The following is a 14,802-nucleotide window of genomic DNA, read 5'->3' on the forward strand; positions in this document are numbered from 1 at the left end:
ACAGATAATAAAAAATAGAAAAATAGAACAAGTAAATAAGGAATAAAAATATACAAATCGACAATTGTATGTACAGGTATATAACAATAGACAGTTGTATGTACAGGTATATTATGTGCAAATTGAAATGTAGACTGAGTGTGTGTGTTAGATAAATAAGTGTATGAGTGAATAAATAGTGTGTGTTCCACAGTTATTGTCAGGTGTTCATGAGATGGATTGCCTGAGGGAAGAAACTGTTCCTGTGTCTGGTCGTTCTGGTGCTCAGAGCTCTGTAGCGTCGACCAGATGGCAACAGTTCAAAGAGGGAGTGTGCTGGATGTGAGGGGTCCAGAGTGATTCTGCCAGCCCTTTTGCTCACTCTGGATGAGTACAGATCTTGGAGAGAAGGGAGGGTTGTACCAATGAGGTATGTAGGTGTGTATGTGTGTTAAGTTCCTGTGTAGGGTGTGAAGGAGACACACCTGTTTCAATAGTCTTGTGAACACAATAAACCGCATTTCCACATCCAGAAGCATGGAGGATTGCAGATACTAGGATACAAATAAACTCATGTCACACATATGGGACCAGTCAAGCATTCCACACTCGATACGGTTTAATTCACTTCGCAATTGTGACTCACGTCTGCTGAACTCTTGTTGCCAAATACTGGTGTCATAATTGAGCTTTAGTAATTAAGGAGGGACATTTTGCAACCTAGAAACTGATTTTAAAGCAGATTTTAGTTTGTTTTCATGAAAAAAAGGGAACAAAAACTCTTTAATTGGCACCACATTCAACAAGACTCCTGCTGAGATGACTAATATAATATTTCAAAATACACTGAATGTTAGATAACAGATTAAATGTCAGGCTGATTCACTAGCTATATGGGAAAATGTCTGTGCCATTTTTGTCACTTTTAGAGGCTTTCTTTTATCCTGGTTAATTTCTGACCCTGTCTAATACTCTGCAGGATCAGCAAATATAATCTCATCATCTCTTCTTTGCAACAGTATTGTTTAAATAAGCTGATTATGTATTTCCTTTGACGTGAATGTACAGTAGATAATCTAATCAGTATGACGTGAAAGTGACAGGCTGATTTTCATAGCATTTGTTACTGTGCAGTGCAATATGCGCTATACTTAAAACATAGGCCTGCTTAATGTCTAAATGGCATTGGATTAGGTGTTAAAATAGTCACATTTATTTCTATAGTGCTTTTTAAAACAGATTGACAGGAAACAGGAAAATATCAGTGTTAATGTACAATTCATTAGTTATGAAACAAATTAGCTATAAAGCAGCTCTACTGAAGGCAATAATATAGAAATAAAAGCAAAATGTAATTTATTGTAAAAAAAAAAAAAAAAAGTGACTTAAGAGAAAGTTTGGTTTAAAAAAATAACATTAGATCTAATAGTGAAAACTAAGACAATACGTATTGTCATATTTTCTAACGCTGTCACAGTGTGGTGCAGGAGTGAACGCACAAAGCAGAAGAATAACGATAAACAGTCTTTAATATGTCAGATGGGGCAATCCATCACAAGAAGGCAGCCAACACGCGTATACATCGACGAGACCGGACAAGGAAACACTGAACAGAATGCAACTTGTATGGAGAACGTAAATGAGGATAACGACTAGACATAACGTCACAATCAATCATGAGGGAAAGTAGGTCACACAGAGCGCAGGGGTACTGGAAACACAGTAAAACGTCCATGGGTGTGACAGATCGCCCCCCTCCCGGAAGGCGCGACCTCGCACCGCAGAAAAAAGAGGGAGGGATGGAGGAGGACTATGGAATGGATGTGGGATGGAAAAAGGTGATTAGAGAAGGTTCAGGAGGTGGCCGGATGCGCAATAATATAGAAATAAAAGCAAAATGTAATTTATTGTAAAAATAAAAAAAAAAAGTGACTTAAGAGAAAGTTTGGTTTAAAAAAATAACATTAGATCTAATAGTGAAAACTAAGACAATACGTATTGTCATATTTTCTAACGCTGTCACAGTGTGGTGCAGGAGTGAACGCACAAAGCAGAAGAATAACGATAAACAGTCTTTAATATGTCAGATGGGGCAATCCATCACAAGAAGGCAGCCAACACGCGTATACATCGACGAGACCGGACAAGGAAACACTGAACAGAATGCAACTTGTATGGAGAACGTAAATGAGGATAACGACTAGACATAACGTCACAATCAATCATGAGGGAAAGTAGGTCACACAGAGCGCAGGGGTACTGGAAACACAGTAAAACGTCCATGGGTGTGACAGATCGCCCCCCTCCCGGAAGGCGCGACCTCGCACCGCAGAAAAAAGAGGGAGGGATGGAGGAGGACTATGGAATGGATGTGGGATGGAAAAAGGTGATTAGAGAAGGTTCAGGAGGTGGCCGGATGGCCGGATGGCCGGGAGGAGGATGAACATCAGAGTCCAGGGTGGTGATGACGGAGGGAGGTGCCACGGAGGAGACAGGAGGGTCCATGAAGGAATAGACAGAGAGAGGAGCCAGGGTGACAACAGAAGGAAACCGGAGGAGGAGGGATGGAGGGACGAGTGAAGCCAGAGGAGTGGAGTCCCGAGGCGGTGGATGGTCGACGACTGACCAAGGCGGAGCCGGAGGGACGAGGGAGCCCGGGCGGAGTCCGAGACTCAGAGGCTGAGTCTCTGAACCGGTGTGTGCTAGAACCGGTGTGTGCTGCCCACACACTCCAGAAGGCTACTTCCAGCACTGTGAGCGCCAGCAACGGGGGAACGACCTCAGTGGTCGTTATCGTACTAGCATACGATTCAGGGCAGCTCTGGGTCAGGAGTGGGGCTTTGCAGGACACCAGCACCCACTCTATGAAGGCGGCGAGGCGCTCTCGAGGACCCTCCCCGGACAGCTGCGCTCGTGTGGCGGTGTTTAGTCCAGTTTGATAAAACGAGCAGAGGCAGCTGTCCGGGTAGTGTGTCAGGTTGGCAAGGAACACAAAGTCTTTCATATGGTCCTCGAGAGACGAGGGACGAGGACGGCAGGGTCATTCATGATAAACAAAACAAAAACGAAAAAAAACAAAATGCTGGGAAACACGCCACTTAACTTTATAGGGTCCGTTCTTCTTTCACGGTGTGGTGCAGGAGTGAATGCACAAAGCAGAAGAATAACGATGAACAGTCTTTAATAATCCACATAGGGGTAATCCATCACAAGAAGGCAGCCAAACACGCATATACATCGACGAGACTGGACAAGGACACTCTGAACAGAATGCAACTTATATGGAGAACAAAAATTAGGAAAACGACTAGACACACCTGAACATAATAACACAATCAAACATGAGGGAAAAGTACTAAAGTAGGTCACACAGAGCACATGGGTAATGGAAACACAGTAAAACGTCCATGGGTGTGACAAACGCTATCTCACGGTCAATTCGTACATGAGGTGGCTAATTCGTACACATTTGTAGGACCTCATTTGTAAGATTTTGTATGATTTGTCTAGACCCCAGTGACGGGTAGGTTTAGGGACAGGGTTAGGTGTAGGCCATTGTACGCCAAAATCAAAATCATACGAATTTGTATGAGTGAGGTCGGACGAATTCATATTAATTAGCCTCCTCCTCGTAAAATATGTACGAATTGCCATGAGATCAGGTTGCATTATCTAATGCAGTTCAAGTGTGACTGAAGTGTTTTTGAGGTCAGTGTCGGTCAGGTCACATTTTTGTGATGTAAAAGGAAGTTGTGATGTAATGATGCAAAGAATGTTATTAATATTTAAGGTCATAAACGCTGACTAATTACACATTCTCTCTCTCTCTCAGTCTCTATTTTAATCAGTGTGAGAGCCGGTGTGTGTGTGTGTGTGTGTTATCCATCTGTGTTTGCTTGCAGGGTGGAGGAATAACTGGACTGAATCCACATTCAGTGAAGTCCAACATTAAAAACATATGAATCTAAAATGCATCGAATATGAATAAATATTTAGTAACGCTGTCTAGGATAATCCTCTTCTTCCATATTGAAAACCTTACAGATGTGCATGTTATTATATGCAAGTCTTCGTTTAAAGAAAAGTGAATGGCAGAATTACATTCCAATAAATAATTTACAAGCAAATTCAAATAATAGTTCAAAATTCTGATTGGACAAGCTGTGTTTGGAATGTTCAGTAGAATCTAAGGTGATGCGGCAAGTTGCTATGTTGCTTGGCATGTTTATTCTGATTGTTGATATTGTGATTATTTTTACAGTTATTGAAATATACGTGACAATATATTTACTTCTATATCACAATATATATCATTTTATATTCAGTAATACACTTTATAATAGATGTACATGTGATAAGATATGGTACTGCATGTGTAAAAATACATTGAACATATATTCATGCAGGGAATAAATATAATTTATATAATTTAAAGTTGCAAGTTTCTTAAAAACGTGCAACTTTTCTCTTCTCAAGACATTAACTGATGGACTGGAGTGGTGTGGATTACTTGTGGATTATTGTGATGTTTTTATCAGCTGTTTGGACTCTGACGGCACCCATTCACTGCAGAGGATCCATTGCTGAGTAAGTGATGCAATGCTGCATTTCTCCAAATCTGATGAAGAAACAAACTCATCTACATCTTGGATGGTCTGAGGGCGAGTATATTTACTGCAAATTTAAATTTTGGGGTTAACTATTCCGTTAGTTTAAAGGAAAAAATATTTTTAAAACCCCATTCTTGAGTGGCAAATTAGTAAATTTTTCTTGATGAAGAAAATGCATTTTGGCCTAAGAAATGCTTAGATATTTGTTCTTAAAAACAATTTTTTTTTGGCAGAAATAAAAACATTAATATGCAGAGAAAATAGTTCATTTGACTCTAAACACTCATTTGAGATGCCCTGCGGCCTAAACACACTCTAGAGATCAGCGCTAATGCTGAGAACGGCACACTAACACGCTGCCACATGCGTGCCGGAGCAGGTTTAGCTTTAATGTGTCCCTCAGGTGTTTCCTCTGTCTGTGGGACGCTAGTACATGGAGTTTCTTCTGACAGGGGTCAGAGGTGAATATGCATTGAATTACCTTCCTGTGACTCGATTGGCTTAGTTACAGACTGTATGTCGTTTGTGGGTGGCTAAATGCCTCGTCTTTTGAGTTATGCTGATAAATGAGCAGCGACAGAGAGAGTTTCTAATGTTCATCTGACTGGATTGACAGCATTCCTGCTCCACCACACACCAAACACTCATCTAGCGTAACGTTAGTTCTGGCAGGTCACGTTAGTCAAGCTCGCATCAGCTGATCCCCATCTACCTATGGGAATACGACACCTATCTAAGCATTCATATATAAGGTCCCTCAGTATTATCAGCAGTTTTCGCATTGCTCAATAGCTAATTATCCTCCTCCATCCCCAACTCCTCCTCTGTCAGTCAGGATTCAGCCTTCTGATTCTCCTTTGAATCAGACTAATTCTAAAAATGTGTACATAACATTATTGAACTTTAACGATATCTGCAATACATTTATGTTGGTTCTGTTCTGTTTACCCTTTGGGGGGGGGGATATCGCTGCTCTCCCTGCTCTCATCCATGCTAGGCTTCATGGATGCGCAGGGAGTTCTTGCCCAGAACAGAACCATACCGCCAATCCAAACTGTATGCTAATTGTCAATCATCTTTGACGATAGTGGTCCTGACAGAAATGCATTTACACACCTGTTATACAGGTGTAAGAGCAGATGAATATTTATATAGAGATCTCAGACGCTGCAGGATCCTTTAATCATTATGTTTTTGAATCAAATGGTGTTTTGGTGAATTTTAGTAGATGTATGAAGTCAAGCTCACACAAACAAACACAATACTTACTGACTACCTGCATTTTTTATATTAGATCAGTTTTTTTAGCATTTCAGACCCAATAATTCTCATTTCTGTACATTTACATTCATGCAATGGCAGACGCTTTTATCCAAAGCGCATTAATGCATTAAATTGCGCTGAAAAGTTTTTTAATAAGGGTTGCAATGTTTGGAATAATTCTGTCAGGACCACTATCGTCAAAGATGATTGACAATTAGTATACAGTTTGGATTGGCGGTATGGTTCTGTTCTGGGCAAGAACTCCCTGCGCATCCATGCAGCCTAGCATGGATGAAAGCAGAGAGAGCAGCGATAACCCCCCAAATGTAAACAGAACAGAATCAACATAAATGTATTGCAGATATCGTTAAAGTTCAATAATGTTATGTACACATTTTAGAATTAGTCTGATTCAAAGGAGAATCAGAAGGCTGAATCCTGACTGACAGAGGAGGAGTTGGGGATGGAGGAGGGTAATTAGCTATTGAGCAATGCGAAAACTGCTGATATTACTGCGGGACCTTATATACGAACACTTAGAAAGGTGTCGTATTCCCATAGGTTGATGGGGATCAGCTGAGAGTCAGCTGATGCGAGCTTGACTAACGTGACCTGCCAAAACTAACACTACGCTAGATTAATAATTTTTTTTATGGTTTTGAAATAAGTCTCTTCTGCTCGCCAAGGCTGCATTTTTTTTTAAATTTATTATAATTTTTTTTTTAAATACAGTAAAAACAGTACAAATTGTGAAATGTTTTTAATAATTTTTTTATATGGTTTTGAAATAAGTCTCTTCTGCTCGCCAAGGCTGCATTTTTTTTTAAATTTATTATAATTTTTTTTTTAAATACAGTAAAAACAGTACAAATTGTGAAATGTTTTTTTTTTTTTTTTTTACAATTTCAATAACAGTTTTCTACTTGAATGTATTGTAAAATGTAGTGCATTCCTGTGAGTCAAAGCTGAATTTTCAGCGTCATTACTCCAGTCTTCAGTGTCACATGACCCTTCAGAAATTTGGTGCTCAAGAAACATGTCTTTGATGAAAACATGTCTTTTTTTTTTGTAGAAATTGTGATATTAGTTTTTCAGGATTCTTTGATGAAAGTAAAGCCCAAAAAACAGAAATAGCAATCTTTTGTAAGACTATAAATGTCTCTACTGTCACTTTTTATCAGAGGACGGTGAGAGTGCAGAAGAGGAAGAGTTTGCTGGAGGAATTCAGAGGGAAGGAACAGGTACGTCCAGTCTGAACCGCCTGAATGTGACACACCTGTTTCAGTGGGCGGAGCCACAGCAGGTGACAGACAACCATAACACAAGCCAGAAGGGACCTCGACAGCCCAGAGACGCAGAGACGGATCGCAGACGCAGCACGCGGGATGTTTAAGAAGAAGGAATACAGTCCTGTCAAGGCCGGACAGTGAGTTTCCATCAGTTCTTGTTTCTGTTCGCTCTCATATGATGTTTATACCTGTAGCAAGAGCATTGTTATGGGTCATTAGATCACAGACACACACCTGAATGAATGACAGATCTGTCAAAAGGCGTTAAAGAAGTCAAAAGAGACTGCTGTTTATGCATGTTAGCTGTGAGTTGACTGGATTTGTGTGATTATGTGGAGCGTGTGATTTATCTTTATGACAGGGCAGGGCCGTATCTCTCTCTCACACACACACACACACACACACACACACATTGAGTAAGCTGGATGTTGTATTAGGGATAAAGTACCGTAAAACTGGCGTTATTGCGAAATAATGCATGACAGGCTGGTGTCTTTGGCCGATAATGATTGTACCTGATTATCCTGCTCATTACGTGACTAATCAACAAAAAAACTCATCAAACGGAGCTGAAATACAGAAATTAATTGATTTTGTGACAAGAAAAACCGGTAGTGCTTGACAATAAGATTGCCTTTGTTAACATTGTATTAGTTAACATGACCTGTCAATGAAAAAAAAGCATGTAATAGTCGTAGTTAATGGTCGTTTCAATATTTACTAATGCATCAAAAGTTTCTGTTCATTTTATTTAATGTACCTGAGCTGACATGAGCTAACAATGAACAATTGTGTTTGATAAATACATTTACAAATGTGTTGCTCAACTAATGGGATCTTATTGTAAAATGTGTTTTTCTGTGATGTTGCTCACGTCTAAAAAAAAAAAATGCTGGGTTAAATACAACCCAGTGCTGGGTAAAATAGGGACAAACCCAGCAATTGGGCTGTTTTGACCCAGCGGTTGGGTTAAATGTTTAAATGTTTAACCCAACCTTCTGGGTAGTAACCCAACCGCTGGGTCAAAACAACCCAATTGCTGGGTTTGTCCCTATTTTACCCAGCACTGGGTTGTATTTAACCCAGCATTTTTTAGCGTGTGGATAGAAAGATTAATCTGGATAAATTGAATAAGCATACATTTAATGAAATTAAATTTGTATTATATGTTATGTATTGACTAATATTATCAAAGTGTAATAAATACTGTTACAAATGTATTTCTCAACTATTGCCTACGGCCTTTATTATAAAGTGGTACTGAAAGCCTCATTGCGTCGGCCAATCAGAGAGCAGGATTCTGACACGCTGCTGACAGCTAGTGAGGGGAGCTGGTTATGACAGTGAGTGACTGGTTGACAGTTTGTCTGTGTGCTGTGTGGGTTGGGACATCTAAACTACAGCGTATTCTGAGTAAACGAGTTCATGTGTCATATACAAACCGACGGGAGAGACCGGAGATGCTGTAGGACAGAAGATGAGCTATCTATCAGACTCTGACAGCAGCAGCAGACACGCCCCTTGTGTAACTATTACACATGCATGCAGGTTTTACGACATTAGTAATTATGCATTAGGTGATTTAAAAATGGTGGAACATCATTTTTTTATTCATATCAATTTTACATACCGTCACATAAATGTTAGCCTGCTGAATAAAACAAGTTCATGTTTAGTCTCTTGGTATCTTAAGACATACTCAGCAATATTGAACAAAAATAAAAAAATTCTGTGTAAGTCAAGGAAGCCCATTTTATTTTATTTTATTATTATTAATAATAATAATTAAATTTACATAGCGCTTTTCCAGAGATTTTAGTTTATTTTTATTTTTTTGTTTTTGTTATATTTAAAATTTTAATTATATTATTATAAAATTTATTAATTTATTACGTTTATTTAATTATATATTTATATTTATTTTATATTTACTTTTTTAATAATTTATATTTTATTTTAGATATTTTATTTTAAGTTATGTTTTACATTTGATTTGATTTATCTTATATTTATTATATTTTATGTTTCATTTTTAAATGTAATTTAATATTAAATAATTTAATTTAGTATTTAATTATTATTTTGATTTGAATTTATATTATATTAAAATTCTATTTGATATGTTTTTATGTTATTGCCATTCGTGCTGTCCCATATTGTCCCTGTCAACCTGAAGCAGTAGTCTAGAGGTGGGAGAACAGAAAGCTGTTGTACAGTGTGTGTTCTGTATGTTAAGTGAGTCACGTCTATTATTTGACACTGATGTAGATCCAGCTGGTCGTGTTTGTGTGTGTTTCCTTGTGTATCCTGTGTTTGTGAACCGCTCTTGTGTTCAGGATCAGCCCATGTAAAGATGGGTGTGTTTTTAAAGCGCCGGTTCTTCTGTGTGTGTGTATGTGTGTGTATTAGGAGGTGTGTGTTTAACCCAGAATCTAATTGTGTGCTAATCAGTGTGAGTTATTTGTTTCCTCATGCAGATGCGTCAGTGATTGTTGTAATTGATTAATGGTTAATTGTTGCGTTTGAATGAGGAAAATCTCCCTGTGTTTGAGCTGGTTTGGCAGTAACAGAAGAATAAGCTGACGGCTGTCATTTGTTTGAATCTTCAGGTGTTTGTGGCGTGTCAGTTTCACCTTCCTCTGATTATTAAAACACTCTCAATCTGTTTTCACCATTGTTCACTCTGTTTAGTTTATTTATTTATTTACTTATATGTATGTATGTATGTGTAGATGTGTTTGTTTGTTTTCCTAAATGGTAAACGATTATTGTATGAATTTTGACATTCATTTTTAAAAGTATATTCTCTACAGTATAATATATCATAGTTTTTTTTTTTTTACTTTTGAATTAATGAAACATTCATTCATTCATTCATTCATTCATTTTTAGCTGGTGATCATAATCATTGTATGAATTTTGTCAAATTAATTTTTAAAAGTGGACAGATATTATGCAGTTTCTTAATATTTATCTTAATAGCTTGCATTATATTTCCCCCCTATTTTGAATTAATGAAACATTGTTTGTTTGTTTGTTTGTTTTTCTCAAATTTCTTAAATGTTATAATATGTATTATATAATATTTTTCAAAATGTTGAATTACCTTTTAACTTTTTAATCATTCATTCATTCATTCATTCAAATTGTGAATATTGCCATTGCATGGATCTTGACAAATGAGTTTTAAAATACAAATATTTCATGCTGTCTCTCAATTAACATTTATAATATTTCATAATTTTCAGTGTTTTTATCACCTTGATTGATTAATTGATTGATTGATTTTCCAAAATTGTGAACATGACCATTGCATGAATTTTGACAAATGAAGTTTTAGTGCAAATACTTCATGCGGTCTCTTATTATATCTGTGCAGTGAAATAATAATGGCACAGTGTTGTTAAATACCACAGAGATGAGCAGAAAGACACAAACCGCCCAGATCCCTTCCCAGAAATGTCTGGCATGAATCGGCCTTTGATTTCTTATGGCAGCCGCACGCTTAATTGTGTAAAGACAAAGATCCAGGGTGTGACTTTATACAGCAGCAGCGGAGATTCCTCAAGAACAGAGCAGGAGTTCCACCTCAACATTCCACAGACACGCCCACACACCTGTCAATCACTCGCTCTCTCATTCTCTCTCTCTCTCTCTCTCTCTCTCTCTCTCTTATTCTCTCTCAGTGTCTCTCTCTCTCTCTCACTCTCACTCATTCTCTCTCAGTGTCTCTCTCTCTCTTTCTCTCACTCTCTCATTCTCTCTCGGTGTCTCTCTCTCTCTTTCTCTCACTCTCTCTCTCTCATTCTCTCTCAGTGTCTCTCTCTCTCAGGAGGGTGTGACGCGGTTGCGTAAACGACTACAGGAATGTCAGCACAATAAACACACAGATGAGCTCACAGAGCGAGTGATTGACAGATGTAGAGTCATGTGGGCCATGGAGACTGTAGAAACTGAACTCTGATGAAATGTAATTTCTTTTGCTGAGCTTGACAAACCACCAATGACTGGCTGACAGTGACTCTCACTCTATTAAACACATACTTGAGCTTTAGATCTGAGTGTTTCTGCAGCAGGTGAAGCGTCCCGGCGCAGGCGTGAGCAGATGTGAATGGGATGTTTATAGTGCTGCGCTGATGCTGAATGTCTCTCTTGTGTTTTCATCCATTCAGGTCGCAGGTCAATGACATGCTGGCTGTGACCACACGCCTGCAGCAGAACGCCGACCAGGTGGAGAAGAACGTCCTGCTGGCCGATAAACTGCTGCAGGAGGCAAGAAACTCTCTCACACACACACACACACACACACACACACACACATACATACATATATATATATATATACACTGTATATAGTTCAATCTTGAAACTCTAGATGGCGTAGGCTGATGGGTATTAACGTAGCTGTTGATTTTAACAGCATTAATCTACTTGGCACAAATTGATTGGTTCATGTTGCACAGGCAGCCAATGAGCTTGCTGCCTTACATTTAAATGGCTGGTTAGCATTCACTAGAGCATTTTGCACCGCACTTTCAGAGTTCCTCTGAAACCCTCCACCTTCCCCAGCTCCACCTGTATAGATCTGCTACGGGTTATTTTTAATGCTATTTGTGCAGCAGCAGTATGTCTTAAATGCTCACAGCACTGTATCTGTATATGTATTGGCAGTAGCAAGTTTCTGTATCAGCAGCAATCATCTACAACTACAGCAATAACCAACAGCAGCATTTCAACAATGTAGCAGTTCAATCTATTCCGCCAAGACCAAATACAGTAACATTGTCATATCCATCACCATGCTAAAATCTTCAGAGAGTTGTCATGATTGAAATACATATATATATATATATATATATATATATATATATATATATATATATATATATATATATATATATATATATATATATATACATATACAATACATGCTGTATGGCAGCAGATAATTATAATAATAATAATAATAATAATTGTAATTATATAATATAATTAATATAATTATTATTATAAATGCATGAACTTACGCCATTATTAATTATACATTAGATCAGCGGTGGCGAACTCCGGTCCTGGAGAGCCGCAGCCCTGCAGAGTACAGCTCCAACCCTAATTAAAACTCACCTGCCTGTAGCTTTCTACTAACCCTTCAGACCTTGATTAGCTTGTTCAGGTGTGTTTGATTAGGGTTGAAGCAAAACTCTGCAGGGCTGCGGCTCTCCAGGACCGACGTTCGCCACCCCTGCATTAGATGATTAAAATGGCAAAACTTAATTTTTATTCAGACACATTTTAAATACATTCACATACATTTTAACCCTCTGTATAAAACAAGTTCATGTTTAGCCCAAATTAAAATACAGACTCAAGTAAAGCATTGTAATGGTTCCAGTCCTTGTGACTTTTTTTTTTCTCTGTGAAACATAAAAGGGGTAATTTATTATTATTTTTTAATTATAGATTAAATGTAATTTTTATATTGTATATTATTTTAAGTTTTCATTTTATAAGTTACATTTTATTTATGTACATTATTTAATTTGTATTATATTTTATTCTTATATGAAATTGTATGGTTTGTTTATTTTTTACATTTTATTAAATTTTATATATTTTTTGCTTTTATTTTATATTTAATTTAATTTTGTTTTTATTTATTTATTTTGTTTGTTGCTTGTCACATTATAATTAATAAAGATGACATTAATCACATCAAAACATCAATGATATTTCATATATTTTGTCTCTCAAATCAAAGCTAGCTCAGAAGCACACGTGCTAAACTGTTAAGCCAGCTGTTTTGCTTGTGCGATCAGGATCTGGAGAACAAGCGTGCAGGCTCTCCTCTCAAACAGCAGGGTCCGGCCGCAGAGAACCTGTCTCAGGCCGAGATCTTACTGAAGGACCTCTTCATGGATGCCAGCAAAGCCAAAAAACTGCAGCACCCACAGGCCAGCGAGATCGAGCTGGAGTGAGTCCACAAACACAAACACACACCGTACACTCGAGCGAGCGCTCAGCACTAACGCTTTCCTCTGATGTGTGTGTGTGTAGCGTGAGTAACCTGCACGAGCGCTGGTCCAAATACTGCAGCACCTACAGAGATCTGTACGGCCAGCTGCACGAGCTCTACCTGCCTCCCGGCGTCGACTGGAGCAAACTGCTGTCTGACAAACAGGTGACACACATCACATCACCTGCTGACTGCATATCAATATGTGCTACAGAGAGAAGTGAGAGGAAAAGTGCAGTTAAACGAGGTTCAAACGAGGCTTGTCCAGTCTGATGTGAGCCTGAGCCTGACATTCCTCAAGAACATCTTCTGTTGATCTTCCTGAGACAAACATCTGTGATCTGGTGCTTTAAAGCAGGATTCAAACTGAGGTCGAGACAAACTAGAGGTGCAGAAGTGAGTGCTAGAACGTCCATAGGGGGAAAAAATGTTTAGAGAAATGTAAACATATATAAATTATAAAAAAGAAGATTGATATACATAATCAAGAATTTTATTAAAAGAAATAATTAATAGATAAACATTAGATTAAAACAAAAACAAAGGAAGAAAGAAATTTGATTCAATAAAAAATTGCTTAAAATAAATACAAAAATGATAATACATAAAATCAACATACATATAGTACTATAACAATACAGTGCTATACTAGAAAACTAATTATTTTCAAATAATATTTAAATATTTAAAACAAATGTAAAAATTGATTAAAAGAAATACTAACATAAATATTAATACAAAAATACAATAAATAAATAAATATAATAAATACATATAGTACTATAACAATACAGTGCTAATATAGAATAAACTATTTATTTAATAGAAACTACAGGTATGTATAAAATATATAGTATATACTATATATTATAACGGAATCTGTATATTTTCTAAATAATATTTTAGACATTTATTTATAGATAAGTAAATACACATTAGATTAAGACAAAAACAAACAACAACAAAACAAAGAAATAAATGGATTAAGTTAAATAAGTAAATAAATAAATACAAATCTGATTAATACATAAATTAATGTTATATTAAAACAAAAATAAATGAAGAAAGCAAATAATATAAATAAATAAAGTACTGTAGCAATGAAGTTCTATAATAGAAAAAAGTAATACAACTAAAGTAATATAATAACTAAAATTCATAATATCATTTTTTTCAAACCTAAAATTGGGTCTTTATACAGAAGATAATATATCTGCCTCATGTTTGAGGGTTGAAAGCATCTAAAAGATTCAAAACTGCTTTAAAGCACCCAGAAACCAAAACACAGATCTGAAGAAGCTTTCATGAAATACCAAGAGCTCTATTCATCTCCAAACAGCTCAAGTGACATTACGGAAGCCAAGAGCACCTGAAGAAGCTTTATTTGTGTGTGTGTGTGTGTGTGTGTTTCAGAAGCTGATTCAGAGAGATGTATACGGTCCGACTCTGTCTGATGTGGAGAAACAGATCGCAGCCCATAACATCCTGCATAAACAGATGGAGGCGTATCGCTCGGCCCTGGAGAGCAGTGGCGTCAGTCTCACACACACACTCTCACACTCTCACACTCGCACACTCGCACACACGCACACACACACACACACACACACACACACACACACACACACACTCACACTCACACACTCAC

General features: G+C 37.4%; 1 protein-coding gene across 1 annotated transcript in view; it reads left to right on the plus strand.

The window, feature by feature from the left end:
- The first annotated feature begins 7,025 nt into the window (after positions 1 to 7,025).
- The window catches only part of evplb (envoplakin b), a 21,056-nt gene continuing 13,279 nt past the window's right edge, over positions 7,026 to 14,802 (plus strand). The window contains exons 1-5 of the mRNA XM_016252863.1: positions 7,026 to 7,278; positions 11,314 to 11,413; positions 12,958 to 13,112; positions 13,196 to 13,319; positions 14,568 to 14,687. Coding sequence (XP_016108349.1) covers positions 7,238 to 7,278; positions 11,314 to 11,413; positions 12,958 to 13,112; positions 13,196 to 13,319; positions 14,568 to 14,687 — 540 coding nt within the window. The 5' untranslated portion in view covers positions 7,026 to 7,237. The remainder of the gene's footprint in view (positions 7,279 to 11,313; positions 11,414 to 12,957; positions 13,113 to 13,195; positions 13,320 to 14,567; positions 14,688 to 14,802) is intronic.

The sequence above is a fragment of the Sinocyclocheilus grahami genome, unplaced genomic scaffold (assembly GCF_001515645.1).
Source record: "Sinocyclocheilus grahami isolate Dianchi unplaced genomic scaffold, SAMN03320097.WGS_v1.1 scaffold1135.1, whole genome shotgun sequence".
In the NCBI taxonomy this organism is placed as follows: Eukaryota; Metazoa; Chordata; class Actinopteri; order Cypriniformes; family Cyprinidae; genus Sinocyclocheilus; species Sinocyclocheilus grahami.